General features: G+C 45.6%; 1 protein-coding gene across 1 annotated transcript; it reads left to right on the forward strand.

The window, feature by feature from the left end:
* Positions 1-2,427: 2,427 nt before the first annotated feature.
* On the forward strand, positions 2,428-11,994 carry Mmp8 (matrix metallopeptidase 8). Its single transcript, XM_041656764.1, has 10 exons — positions 2,428-2,538; positions 4,340-4,581; positions 5,547-5,695; positions 5,775-5,900; positions 7,372-7,533; positions 9,376-9,493; positions 9,953-10,086; positions 10,640-10,793; positions 11,637-11,740; positions 11,885-11,994. The coding sequence occupies exons 1-10, from the start codon at positions 2,428-2,430 to the stop codon at positions 11,992-11,994; spliced, it is 1,410 nt and encodes a 469-aa protein (XP_041512698.1).
* Positions 11,995-15,046: the final 3,052 nt, after the last annotated feature.

Genomic DNA, 15,046 nt, shown 5'->3' on the forward strand with positions numbered 1-15,046 from the left:
GGCCAGGCTGTGGTGGTGTGCACCTTTAATTCCTGCACTTGGGAGGCAGAGGCAGGCAGATCATTGTGAGTTTGAGGGAGGGAGGGAAGAAGGGAGGAAGGACAAAGAAGGAGGAGGAGGAGCCGGGAGCCTGAGCAAGTCATGTGCCTTCTCCTCCTCCTCTCTCCATGTGTCCCTTTGTCTACATCTTCATGACAAGTCGATAAAGAAGAGAAAGGGAGAGAGAAGATCACACAAACAGAAAGAGAAAGAGGGGTTATAAGAGAAGAGGACACAAGAGAAAGGAGGGGGATGAAGGGGAGAAGGTAAGGGTAATGATATTCCCTGTGGCCAGTAGGGGTCACCAACAGTCAGAACATAAAATACTTGCAAGGACACAGGACAGCCTGTCCTCTGAACAGAAATAGGGGAAGAGAGGATGGAGGAGGAGCAGAGAGGAGATGTGGGGGACTGGGAGGGGAGGAAGGAGGGGAAACAGAGATGAGGTTGCAAAAATCAAATAAAATATATGTTAAGAAAGAAAAAGAAATAAAGGCATTCCCCTGGATGCCCTGTGGAGATACTCAGGTAATAAACCCTTACCTGAGTCCCAGCTCTGGAACTGTGTCGTGTAGACGAACAAGGAAACAATGGCGTCCATTTGGAATGGAACAGAAGGCCATATGCTTTCCTTGAGCTCAGACTTCCAAATGGAGCCTCTGGTTCTCCTTTGCTATGTTCAACACAGACTGAAAATGTTACTGAGCACTTATGATCTAAACATCTCTGTAAACCATTTTAAAATCTCTTAAAGTTCAGTTTAGGGGATGAGAAGATAACACAGTCTGTGAAGTACTTCCTGTCTGCAAAGATGAAGACATGTGTTAGACCCCTAGGACCCATGTGTAGACAGCCAGGTGGGTGGAGAGGGCAGGGAGGACGGTGCCCTGTGTAGACAGCCAGGTGGGTGGAGAGGGCAGGGAGGATGATGCCCTGTGTAGACAGCCAGGTGGGCAGAGCAGGGCAGGGCAGATGGTGTCCTGTGTAGACAGCCAGGTGGGCAGAGAGGGCAGGGCAGATGATGCCCTGTGTAGACAGCCAGGTGGTCAGAGCAGGGCAGGGCAGATGGTGTCCTATGTAGACACAGTTTGGAAGTCACCACTGACCCTCCTATCACTCTGGGAATATGTAAAACATCTATCTCATTCTCTCCCCTGTCTCATCCATGAATCTAGGACAGTTTTCTACTTGCTGTGAGCTCACAGGTACTGGTGCTCCAGCCTGGGATTCAGATGGGGGTTTGATGAACTGGAGTCTGGTATAGGATGGGAACTAGAGCAATGTCTCTCACTGTACCCTTGGAACTGAGTCCTCCACAAACTGAGCTGGTGCCTCCTCTATGTCTGCCAACCTTTGCTTCTACTACAATAATAGCATGTCGCACTGAAGGCTGTGTGAGAATAGACAGGGAATTTAGGGGGCGTGAACATGTCTGGAACACTGCAAATATTCCACAAATGTTAGTTTGTACGGTAGTATTCCAATCCTTGTCCTTTCTCTGGAAAACCCCTCCTTATAGACAGTGAGGGCTTTGCACCTCTCTGGCAAAGCCATGTCCTACGGAAGCAGCTCTTTATGTAGGTACATGCATGTGTGCATTTACGTGTGCGTGCCCATGCTTTGTGTGTGTGTGTCCATGCACATGTGTGTGGAGGCAGAAGACTACCTTGAGCACCATTCTTCAAATTCTGTCATGTGAGTTTTGTTTTGTCACAGGGTTTCTCATTAGCCTGGGACTTACCAAGTAGACTAGGCCAGCTGGCCAACAAGCCACAGAAATTCCCCTCCCTCCCCCCATACACATACATGGCCAAGTACTGGAATCACACTTACACACTGCTACACCCAACGATGCTGCCTGTGTGCTGAGTGAAATGCAGGTCCTCAAGCTTGTATGGCAAACACTGTACTGAGCCATTTCCAGGAGCTGCTGTGGTCTTTGTGACAGGCCACTCTCTCACTTACACAAGTGACAGTGGCGGATTAGAAACAGGGCTCACAGGTGCAGTTTGATCTGAAGATGATCTATGAATATTCTTAAAAGGTTTCCCCGATGAAACTAGTACGGCATCATCACACACATCAGGAAAACGGAAGCCTGGCAACTCCACACCAGCCGCTGCCTCCTCTTCCTCCTGGCGGCGGGCAGCCCGTGTTTTCTTCTGCTGAAGGACCACCCCGCTCTTACGCTCCAATCACATTCTAGCATTGAAGAGCCGTTCTCTTCCTGTTGACTGTGTTGCTTCAGTCTGGAGGCAGCAGTTGCTCAAGATGTGGCTTTATAAGGGACCAGACCGGAGCAGTGATTGGCAGGGGTAGCTGCGAACTTCAGGGCACCTGCCAGACGGGCAGAGGAAAGCAGACGAGGTGGTCTCAGAAGAAAGGGCCATGCTTCGCTTGAAGACACTTCCGTTTCTGTTCTTACTCCACACACAGCTTGCCAAGGCCCTTCCAGTACCACCTGAAGTCCTGGAAGAGAAAAATGCAAAAATTGTTGAGGTAAATGAACTCTCATTTATGGGTGATTTGCTGAAAGCTACAGAATTCAGACGGTGGCTTTCCCTTCTGGGTCTAAATGACTAGGAAGAAATTTTTTGGATGACTTTGTTGAGGCTCAGCATCACCTTCTGGGACTCGGAAGGCCAGGCCTGGAAAATCTAGACATGAAAGCAAGCAAGTCCATTACTGAGGGGCTGGCTACAGAAATATTTGTATTTTTAAAATGAACTGAAATTCTTCCCTAATGTGTAACCCTGTAACCCAGTTGTCCTGTGCTATGTCAGTGCCAGACTGGTAGGATGCTTGCTAGAGTCCCCACATGAAAAACAATGGGGAATATCCAATTTTGATCTGCCTACTGTTCCTGTATGGAAAACAGTAAAAAATACTAGCATGTGTAGAAGATAGGACAGAGATGGGGCGGGTTATAAGGAACTAAAGTAGCACACAGTATAGTGAGGCCAGTCACTTTTTCTGTTTGTTTGACTGCTTCTGTTTTTGTACACAGGAACATGAGCACCGACTTCTTACGTATAATCTTCTAGTATTTAAGTTTCTGGAAAGCATCTTTCCTGCTCTTTCTCTTCTTGGTAATTTTTGTGACTGGCACAGTAACCCCTAAGTTCATGTTCAGAGTGGGCTAAGTTTGTTCTGCAGAAGTTGCCCTCTAAGCTTGGCATGATAACCCATAATGAAAAACTTAATTTTTTTCCCTGTCAGAGACAAAAGACAGTACTTGGATTACCTCGTGCTTGGATTACCTCAAATCCATGAGTGCTGCCTTCTGCTGCCTCCACAGTACAAGGTGGTCACATGTACACGAGGCACAAAGCATGCCACATGGGCTACATGCAACAAGCTGAACAACCTTCCCATTAATGCCATGTCACATCCTCACAAGCATCACCTCCGGGTGAGAGTTAGCCCCTTCCAGCACAAAATCTTGGCAAATGAAATGCTGCTGAATGATAAGCTAGGACCTGACATGTTGTTTGCTTCTTGCTTCTTGGTACCTCCATTTCTCTGTGAGGATAATTAAACCCTCTTTCCATCAGTGAAACAGGGGTTTTAAACAGAAGAATCCTCATTGTTGCAACTAACACCTCAACAGAGGTAAAAACAAAAAGCCAGTACTAATTTTTTATATAAAAATAAGACAAGCTTTTTGTGTGTGATTCAGATTTATTCCTCCTCTGTTGTAAGCCTTTAATTTTTATGCTAAAATGTAGGTAGAGCCTCACCAGGTGGTGGTGGCGGCGCATGCCTTTAATCCCAGCACTAATGAGGCAGAGGCAGGCGGATCTCTGTGATTTCAAGGCCAGCCTGGTCTACAGAGTGAGTTCCAGGACAGCTAGAGATACAAAAAGATACCCTGTCTCAAAACAAAACAAAACAAATAAACAATAAAGAGTAGTTAGATCAATGAATGGAGGGGATATTCTACAGGCATTGTTCTTTCAAAGTCAGTCTACAAATTTCTTTATTTTAATTAAATGTATTTATTTTTTAAGTGGAGTGTATTGCATGCTACAACACATATGTGGCAGTCAAAGCCCAGCTTGTAAGGACCAGCTCTCCCCTTTTGCCACGTGGGAGTTGAGGATGGAGCTTGGCTTGCCAGGCTTGGCAATTGGCACTTTTACCCACTGAGCCATCATGCTGGCCTGATCTACAATTTCTGCTACTGTCCTTTTGTCTGTCAGGTCCTGTTTTGCACTATATGGTGACTTAGAAAGAATTGCAAAATGTTCAGAGCACTAGAGGGAATTTCACAGCAAAGACTTGTGTTTATTTTGATCAGAATTACCTACAAAAATTCTACCACTTACCAAGCAACCAATATCGGTCTGCATGGAGTAACAGTGCAATGGTTGCGGAGAAGCTTAAGGAAATGCAGCGCTTCTTTGGCTTGACCGAGACAGGGGAGGCAGATGCAGCTACTCTGGAGATGATGGGCAAGCCTCGCTGTGGAGTGCCTGACTCTGGGGATTTCATGCTAACCCCAGGAAGCCCAAAGTGGGCACACACTAACCTGACCTACAGGTAACATTCCTAGAGTCCAAGGACTCATCCACCCAGCTAGTGATGGGAGTCTATGAAGCCTCAGACATCGCTGCATAACTTGGGAGCCACTGGAGATGAATGGACAAACACCCTGCTCTTGCAGAGTATGAATGAGCGTGGATAGTGAATGAGGAAAATATGAACCGGAGAATGAGCATGAGGATGCGAAAGCAAGGACCCTGGGTGTTGTTGGAGACCACTTGTTTGTTCTCGGCTGCTCATCCCCAAAATAACCACAAAGAAACTGTATTAATTAAATCACTGCTTGGCCCATTAGCTCTAGCTTTTTATTGGCTAGCTCTTACATCTTAATTTAACCCATTTCTATTAATCTGTGTATCCCCACATGGCTGTGGCTTACTGGTATCTGTCTCTGGCGGGGTTACATTGTTTCTCCTCACTCTGCCTTCTTTCTCGCAGCATTTGGTATAGTTTTCCCTACCTAGTTCTACTCTGCCCTATCAACAGGCCAAGGCAGATTCTTTATTCATTAACTGATAACAGCAACACATAGACAGAAGAACTTCCCACACCACCTGGGTCTCTCATTGTAAAGCTTACCATGTTGTCTTTCTTCGGGGACCTGAAAATTCTATGGTAGCATAGCATCTCTCTTGCCACTCACTTTTAAGTAGAAAAGAAGCTTATTGATTGCTGGAGAGACTTGGGCTCTTTTATGTATGTCTTGGGAACAGCAATAAGAATAGTATTTGTGGAATAATATTTGTCAAGCTAACAGCTAAGTGCTTCCTGTGCATTTAAACCCCTCAGCTGCCTAGGTGAGGGATCTTGATGATCATATTCGTCTTATGAATGGGGACACTGATGTTGTGTCCAGTTGGGTGCACTTTGACAAAGCGACTCACTCCAGAATGGATGACAGCTGTGTGTTTGGAAGGTGTTGCTCGTATCGACAAAGCATGCTTGCTCTTTCTTACTTTCAGGATTAAAAACCAAACCCCACAGTTGTCAGAGGCTGCAGTGAAAACAGCAATCGAGAGAGCCTTTCAGTTGTGGAGTGTGGCATCTCCCCTCACCTTCACCGAGATCTCAAGGGGAGAAGCAGACATCAACATTGCTTTTGTCGCAAGAGGTAAGCGGAAAGGAATCTGCTTTCCCTAGCTAACCTGAGACTACAGGCAAAGGCTTAAGCACAAGCCGTCTCATTTCAGAGCATGGTGACAATTCTCCATTTGATGGACCCAATGGGATCCTAGCCCACGCCTTTCAGCCAGGTCAGGATATTGGAGGAGATGCTCATTTTGACTCAGAAGAAACATGGACTCAGGACTCCAGAAGTAAGTGGTCTTGGCGAGGCTCACATGCAACCTCTGAACAAACGCCTTTCCCCTGAAAATCAAGGTGTGTGTTCACAAATACACATCTGCTCACATTACTGTAACATTTCAAACACACAAATAAATCATTTACATTCTTTTTACATAAAGATAAATCAACTTTGAGTTTTGAAAAGAAGTAAGCTGGGCTGTGTGGCAGTGCACACCTTTAATCCCAGCACGCAGGAGACAAAGGCAGGTAGATCTATAGCCTACAGAACAAGTTCTAGGACAGCCAGAGCTACACAGAAAAACCAACCAAAAATCAAAAGCTAATTATTGACCTTATTTCCTACACAGTGCCTAAGTCCATATGTGTTGCTGTTGTAAGATAAATGGAACTAACAAGCTGATGAATGAGAGAACCTTAACTCCCCACTGTTGAAGGGCCTGGAGAGAGTAGGGCCACGGTTCTTCCTCATGCATCTTCACGTGGTCGAAGGATAAGCAAATGAAGCTGAAGTCATTAGCCCTTCTCCCGGGAGCACTAGCCAAGACTGATCCCATCAGGATCACTTCCTAAGACATGATTTCTGAAAGAAGCATTCACACATCAGTGGGCAGGGAGCCTAATATTGCAAACCACTGCCAAGGCCTGTCCGGGCCCTGGCTGTACACGCAATGTTGCACTGAAGGGGGCCACACTCACCTAGTTACACATCTTCAGGAGCCTTCACTCTGATGGCCAAGCTGAGTAGTTGAGACGGGGGCTACTTAGCTCCCAAGGCATGAAAAGTTTGTTGACCACTGACCACTTTAGTTTCTCTCTCTCTCTCTCTCCCTCCCTTCCTCTGTCTCTCCTTCTTGTTCTCTAATATTCTGAGTTTAATACTTGAAAAGGCCTAGTCTTTACATCTTTGGCAATGTTGAAATACAGGGTTCATTTGAAAAGTTAGCCTGTTCAAAGAGCAGCCCCAGTCTTGCTTCCAGTAGCTTCGCTCTCATGCCCTGACCTCCTTCCGGTGGATATTCCTTCCAGGAGCCTCCTTAGAAGAAGGGCAGGGCTGTGCTGCATCCAGATCCTGTGGTCAAGTTGGTCTTGCCTCCCAGCCACAGCCCTGAGAGGCAGGCTCTTTTTCCTGTCTCTTTGGAAGCTCGACTCAATGAGCCTGGGGACAGAAGATGCTGAGCACAAGAGAAACAGAATTCTTACTATCCTGAGACCCACAGCCCTGCCACCATTTCACCAACCTTCTACATCCATGAAATGTGGGAGCTGGAAGAAAGGCAGATGTGTCAGCGCTGAGATTTAATAATTCTTGGCGCCTACCCTGCTGTGTCCTAATTGCCATTCTTTAGTTGCCTTGACGAGAGGAAAAAGATGAACACATGAAAGTTTCCTTTCTGGGCAGCTCTGGTGGCGAGGTCATATATCTTTGAGATTATACTTTCACGACGTGTGGAGCATTCACCGTATTTTCTTGCATTTCAGATTACAACCTGTTTCTCGTGGCTGCTCATGAATTTGGCCATTCCCTAGGACTCTCTCACTCCACTGATCCTGGTGCCTTGATGTACCCAAACTATGCCTACAGTGAACCCAGCACCTACTCTCTGCCTCAGGATGATATCAATGGCATTCAGACTCTCTACGGTAAGGTCATGTGGACAACATGGCAGGACACAGAAGGATTTGGGAATTGTTCTTAACAGGTCTAACTTCCAAGCATTTTGCCTTTGGAATCTCAGGGTTCTATGCACAAGGGAAACTCAAACTGATCTCTGAAAGTCACCGGTAACGGTGTTGGCAAGGGTCCTGTAGGGCTGACAGTCTGATATGACTTCCATGCAGCTTAGATTTTCGTAATTAGATGTCTATTACTGCCTTGAAGGAAAGCTTGGAGGACAGGTGTGCTGGCCCATGTCAGTCATATTAGCACTCAGGAATCTGAGGCCAGCTTAAACTACATGGTGAGACTTTGACTCGAGAAAAGATGGGGGAAGAAGAAGGGAGGGAGGGAAGGAAGGAAAGAGTGAGGAGGAGGGATGGAGGGAGGGAGGCCTTGGGGAGATACAGAAGTGCTTTCCCATCATTATCTCTTGATGGAAGGAATGTTTTCTTCCTCTGCTTTTATGCTTTCCAATTTTATATATTCTGAAAAGACATGATTACCCCTTTTCAAATAGCATCTCTCCTCCAGAACCATCTGTTAACAAAATCCTCACAGAGACCCCTAAGTAGACATGTATAAGGCCTGTCAAGAATGCCCAGTGAAGGGTGATTTGTGGTGGAGGAAGGTGGAGGACCAGAGAAAGATCCATCCCCTCCCTCTCACCCTCCTGCTCCCTGAAAGTACGGAAGGCAGTGGGATGGTGAGGAGTGCTCTCTCCTCTTGGGATGGAGTTGCCCTATAAATCAAGCGTGTGGGTTTCATGTCAAGGAGTTTTCTCATCATGGCAGAATTTCTAAGGATAAGGAACTTCACTCAAATCCCAACTCCCCTGACACATGGCAGCAGTCACTTTCTTTGCAATGCTGTCAGCTCTCTTGGCACTCTAGTGTTTCTTAGTGATGTGCACAGCACTTAGTTCTACAGTGAGAAGACTCAGTAAGATGGAAATTATTGTGTATTTATTTATTATTTTGAGACATTGTCTCACTACAGAGTGATTAGTCTCAGATTAGTCTCCAGATTAGTCTCAAACCTACAATCATCCTGCCTCAGTATCCAGAATGCTAGGATTACAAAGCCTGTGCTACTGTTTTAGGGTTTCTGTTGCTGTGAAGAGACACCATGACCATGGCAACTCTTATAAGGGAAGAATATTTAACTGTGGTGGCTCAGTCACAGTTCAAAGGGTTAGCCAATTATCGTCAGGGCACAGCATGGTAGCACACAGGCAGACATGGCACGGGAGACGCAGTCCAGTGTCCTATATCTTGACTTGCAGGCATCAGGGAGTGGTCTGTCGCACTTGGCACAGCTTGAGCATATGAGAACTCAGAGCCTCCAACAAGACAGCACCTACTTCAACAAGGCCACACCTCCTAACAGCGCCACTCCCTTTGGAGGCTTTTTTTTTTTCAAACCACCACAGCTACCATGTCCAGTCAAGATGTAAATTTTTATACCAAAAAAAATGAGTTATGTTTATCCTATAGCGTAAAACACTAATATGAGATCTATCCTTGTGTTTGAATTTTGGTGAGGAACAAGGAAGTGGATTCTCAATGACAAAAAAAGACAGAAAGAGGAAACAGGAGGGAGAAGGGTGGTTCAGAATCTGGAAGGAAGCATAGAACCCCAACGACTTTTCAGCTTAAATAGAAGCCATTTTACTCTCGAGAACAGACCAAGCCTTTGAAAGTGTCACATGTACCATCTGCTGTGTCTTGCAGAATCAGCTAGTGGCTTTTCCCCTCTACCTTACTAAGTATTTAAAACACACCAAAAGTAGCACAGTTTCACATGTATTAAATGTCTTTCTTTCCCAGGACTTTCCAACAGCCCTATCCAACCTACTGGGCCCAGCACCCCCACTGCCTGCGACCCCCGCCTGAGATTTGATGCTGTCACCACCCTCCGTGGGGAGATTTACTTCTTCAAAGACAAGTACAAATTGAGCTGTTCTTTGCACACGTCCCTTTCTCAGACCTTAAAACTGAGTTCTAGTGAAACATGCCACTCAGCTTTCCTCTGACCCAATACACAGGCATCTCCTTAAAATTCTTAGTGTCTTCTGGGAATCACAAAACATCCAGAGGGTGAGGGCACTAAACCATCCAGCATCCACAAGCGTTTCTGCTGTGGTTAGGCTCTTTCAGTATTGGACCTTTTAAACACTGAGAGGCCCTAACCATGTTAGGCTTGTCATGGTAGGAAGAGAAAAATCTGTCAAGGGCCCACCAGATGAACATCATCATCATGAAGGAGCCATATGTTATACATTCACACACCGTGGAAACCATGCGAGGGTCACTGTAGCCAGGTATCAGAAAGCAATGCTCTTTCCCTCCTCCCTTCCCCTTCTTGCCCCCCCCCCCCCCCCCCCCCCGCCTTATGTTACTTTAGGTACTTCTGGAGGCGGCATCCTCGGTTGCGAGAAGTCGACCTCAATTTCATCTCTCTGTTCTGGCCATTCCTGCCCAGTGGCATTCAGGCTGCTTATGAGGACTTTGACAGAGACCTGGTTTTCCTATTTAAAGGTAATATCTGACTGTCTCCTCCTCCTTCTGATCTTCATAACTGGTAGGGCAAGACTTCTCTTTGCCCCACCACAGTGTTTTCAGACAGGATAATTCAGAAAGAGCATCCTTCTAGCCAGACCCCTGCAGGAGTCCAGGCACAGCCCCACATGGTCACAAATGACTGAGAGAATTTGCACAGGCTAGACCCTCATTAGGTCTTAGTAATGTCCTCAACAAGCAGTACTAATGAGACCATCTTCAGTATTTCCCTGCCTTCATCCTAGATACAAATTTTTAAGATGAATAAAGGCAGTGGTTTAGTTTCTATACATAAGTCATACCAGGCAAGACTTCTAGTTTGGGGGCCTTGAAGGACAGATTGAAATGTTTGGTGTTTACAGCTTCAGTGAGGAACTATCAGGGCTGTGCGCACACTCCAGAGCTCCTCTCCAACACTCTTGGTGTCCACAGGCTCTCTGTCCCATTTTCATTGCTGTGGGGATCACTAAGTGGTATTTGTATTATACTGTAGAAAGAGTTTTGTTAATTATGTCTCCTGAACTGTTGGCAGGCAGACAGTACTGGGCCATAAATGGCTATGACATCCAGCGAGGTTACCCCAGGGATATATCCAACTATGGATTTCCAAGCAGTGTCCGAGCCATTGATGCAGCTGTTTCCTATGAAGGGAAGACATACTTCTTCATAAACAACCAATGCTGGAGGTGAGATGAACGAGTTTTTCCACTAAAGTTGAAATCTGCGTTTCTCTGCCCTGTGTACAAACCATCAGCGTGGACATCTGGAGATGCTTTCATCTACACGGTCTTTGACAAACTTAGTGGGGATATGGTTAAGCACAAGATGATGTTACCACAGGTTTTGAACGTTTCTTTTTCATCACATTAAGATGAGGGTTCTGTGACATGAAAACTTCACACACTTGTAAAGCTCTAGGGTGGGGTTTAGAGAAAGGAGAGGCTTGATTCTTCTTGTGCGTTGAGTTCTGATGTTCTCACATGAACGTTTTCCCATCACTGGCACAATGTGGTGCACAAGAGGGAGCTATTTACATAAGAAAACAGAAGAGGGATGCTTTGTAGGGAGGAAGAGGACAGGCAGGGGGTTAAAGGGAGGGCAGTGGAGACATGAATACGAATGAACAATGGTGTGTATAAGTAAAAGGGTCATTATCAGGCCCATTATTTTGCATGCTTAGAAAATATTACTAAAATAATGCATTTATTTACATTATATACACATGTGCACACACATGATTATGCTTAATTTACTAATTAAGTAAAATATTTAGAAAATATAGACTCTAGTTTTGAGAAATAACCCCCGATCAGCGATCAGAATGCTGTTCTGGAGTCAGTGGCTCCCATGTGTTTTATAACCAAATACCTTTAGGTAGAGAATTCAGGCACTCTTAGTCTCACTGAGTGGGACACAGTGAAGACTCGGTGTGAGAATGTGTAAGTGAATGCATTGCAGCATACACAGATTGAAAGAAAGCTGCCAAAATGTGCGTACTTCTCAATACTGTGATGCTTTGTTCTCATTAGGTATGACAACAGAAGAGGTGCCATGGACCCAGGTTATCCCAGAAGCATAGCAAGTGTTTTCCCAGGAATAAACTGTAGAGTTGATGCAGTTTTCCTGCAGAATTGTAAGTAGGAAAAAAGTTACCAACATTGTTCGAGTTTATAAAGTAGCACGGCTGTACTTGTGTGTTGTTTGGTCTATTTGGCGGGATGCTCACTCAGATGTCTGAGATCTCTTGGCTTACTTGGTATTTGTCTCTTTCTTGCAGCCTTCTTCCTCTTCTTCAGTGGACCAAAATATTTTGCATTTAATCTTGTCACTCACAGAGTCATTAGACATGCAAGAAGCAATTTATGGCTTAACTGTTCCCAGCGTTGAAGCAAAGTCAGATGTCCTTGCTGCTTATCTATAAATACAAAAGGGAGCCCAGCCTGCATATTCATCCCGCATGTCCTGCTCATATTCTCCTCAACCACGACTAACGCTGCAGCCATCCTGGAAGAACTGGTGTTTGCAATCTTCTGTTATCAGCAGAAGCTTCTGCACATCCCGTGCACACCCTTCAGCACAGCCTGTGCCTAGCTAGTGAACACACAACAAAGAGACAGCAAGCCACCCGTCAGTTTGATCCAGGCTTTTCCTCCTGAGCCTCGTGTTTTACTGCTTTCTTACCTGACTCCCAGTATTCCTCAATCTCTTCAAACATAGAATCTAGTGATGAATTTTGATTTTACATAGGATTATAAACAACATAGAGATCATTCCTTTTCTTTATGGAAAACGAGTTATTATTTCCTTCCTTGTGAGATTATATCTTGCAGATAGAATCATGCCGTTCTTTCTGCCAAGAAAAAAAAAGAAATCTTCACCCCAGATGTTTATCTGAAACTGGAGTCTTTGCAGATAGAATTAATGGTACGTAAGAGACAAGATGGCTTTATCGAGGATTAGGCTGAGCCCTAAGTCCATAAGTGTCCTTACAGAAAAGGGAGGGGTGCGCGTATAACTCAGAGATAAAGCATTTGCCTACCATGTTTGATTCTGAGGGATTTGGGGGAGAATAACCCGAGGTGGAGGCACTTATCAGAAGAGACTGGGCAGAGATGCATCTGAAGGCTGTTTGCCAGCACTGCCCCGATCAGTGGCAGGCAGGAGGGACCAAGAAGGGACCATTTTCTTCAGCAAGCAGATCCTGGTACCGAGGCATTTGCCAATTTGGGGTTTCTGGATTTTGTGAAAAAAAATAAATTTGTTTTTCTACTCTACATAATATGTATTCCTTTGTTAGAGAAGCCCTAGGAAGCCAGCATAGTGCATCAGCAGTTAAAACCACTGGGCATGTTACTGAGTGGTAGAGAACTTGGCTAGCATACATGAGGTCCTAGGTCCAATTCCTAGTAGCAGGCTTAAAAACAAAAACAAAACACAACAATAACAAAAAAAAAAGTGCCACCATCAAAGTTCAGGTGTGTTGACATCTGCGCTTAAGAAAAGAATCCAACACAGAGGGTCCTCTCAGCATCCCGCTGAGGACTCCGAGGACTCCGAGGTGCTTCCTGGTGCAGTGACAGAGGAGAGGCTCACTTCCTCTCCCCCTTCTTTCCTTTGAGAAGCCAAACCAGTAAGTGCAGAAAACACATAAGCTGCCTCTTCTGCTGTCAATCACAGTCAATGTCAGGTGCCCATAGCTGCCTCTTCCGCTGTCAATCACAGTCAATGTCAGGTGCCCATAGCTGCCTCTTCCGCTGTCAATCACAGTCAATGTCAGGTGCCCATAGCTGCCTCTTCCGCTGTCAATCACAGTCAATGTCAGGTGCCCATAGCTGCCTCTTCCGTTGTCAATCACAATCAATGTCAGGTGCCCATAGCTGCCTCTTCTGTTGTCAATCACAGTCAATGTCAGGTGCCCATAGCTGCCTCTTCCGCTGTCAATCACAATCAATGTCAGGTGCCCATAGCTGCCTCTTCCGCTGTCAATCACAGTCAATGTCAGGTGTCCATAGCTGCCTCTTCTGTTGTCAATCACAATCAATGTCAGGTGCCCATAGCTGCCTCTTCTGTTGTCAATCACAGTCAATGTCAGGTGCCCATAGCTGCCTCTTCCGTTGTCAATCACAACCAATGTCAGGTGCCCATAGCTGCCTCTTCTGTTGTCAATCACAGTCAATGTCAGGTGCCCATAGCTGCCTCTTCTGTTGTCAATCACAGTCAATGTCAGGTGCCCATAGCTGCCTCTTCGGCTGTCAATCACAGTCAATGTCAGGTGCCCATAGCTGCCTCTTCTGTTGTCAATCACAATCAATGTCAGGTGCCCATAGCTGCCTCTTCTGTTGTCAATCACAGTCAATGTCAGGTGCCCATGGCTGCCTCTTCTGTTGTCAATCACAATCAATGTCAGGTGCCCGTAGCTGCCTCTTCTGTTGTCAATCACAGTCAATGTCAGGTGCCCATAGCTGCCTCTTCTGTTGTCAATCACAATCAATGTCAGGTGCCCATAGCTGCCTCTTCCGCTGTCAATCACAGTTAATTACAGGTGCCCATAGCTGCTTCTTCTGCTGTCAATCACAATCAATGTCAGGTGCCCATAGTTGCCTCTTCGGCTGTCAATCACAGTCAATGTCAGGTGCCCATAGCTGCCTCTTCGGCTGTCAATCACAGTCAATGTCAGGTGCCCTATTTTTAAAACTTTCTGATATGACAGTTTTTAAAGACATAAAAGCAGAAGATTCATTTTTGCCTGACATCTACTACTTCTGTGAACTAGTCTTGACAGATTGCTGACCCAAACATCATATTTACATTTTGAAATGGAAACTCAGTTTCTGCTTGTTTTTAGCCATATTTCAGAGTCACAGGCCTTTTCTAGCTGTCACATTTGAGTGAGCACAAGAGACTCGAGGAGCTAAGCTTAGATTTTACATTATGAGTTTCTTCTGCTTTTTTGTTGAGTTCATTCAAAAGCAACCCCTAAGGGAAGACCTTGGTGCAATTACTTTGGGAAGGTGCATCTTTCCAGAAGGAAGCAGGGGAGGTAGCCCATGCAGTAAGTGGGAAAGGAGGGGAAGCCAATATGGTACAGCGTGTGTCAGTGTGTCATGAAGATTTCTGCTGCAGGCATCTGTCTTGGTTCCACCAGGACCTGCTGAGAATTCCACAGACTACTTTATACTAGAGGTGGGAGAAACCTTTATCATTCGCAGCCGCTATTTACAGAGGATTATTTCCCGGGGTGTTTAATTTCTACACTTGTAAGCTGTATTTCAAACTGATCTGGCCACTCCGTGTCATCCCAACGCAGAAAGACTTGGTTTGCCACAACAAGGTGAGTTGCACAAATCAGAGGTGTGCTGAAGGGAAGTGATGCAGAGAGGGCATCAAAGTTGCCTTCTACAGATTCGCTGCTTGGCGACGGCGATGGTGGGAAATTGGG

The sequence above is a fragment of the Microtus oregoni genome, unplaced genomic scaffold (assembly GCF_018167655.1).
Source record: "Microtus oregoni isolate MIOR12 unplaced genomic scaffold, Mior012 000008F_ref0000371, whole genome shotgun sequence".
Taxonomy (NCBI): Eukaryota; Metazoa; Chordata; class Mammalia; order Rodentia; family Cricetidae; genus Microtus; species Microtus oregoni.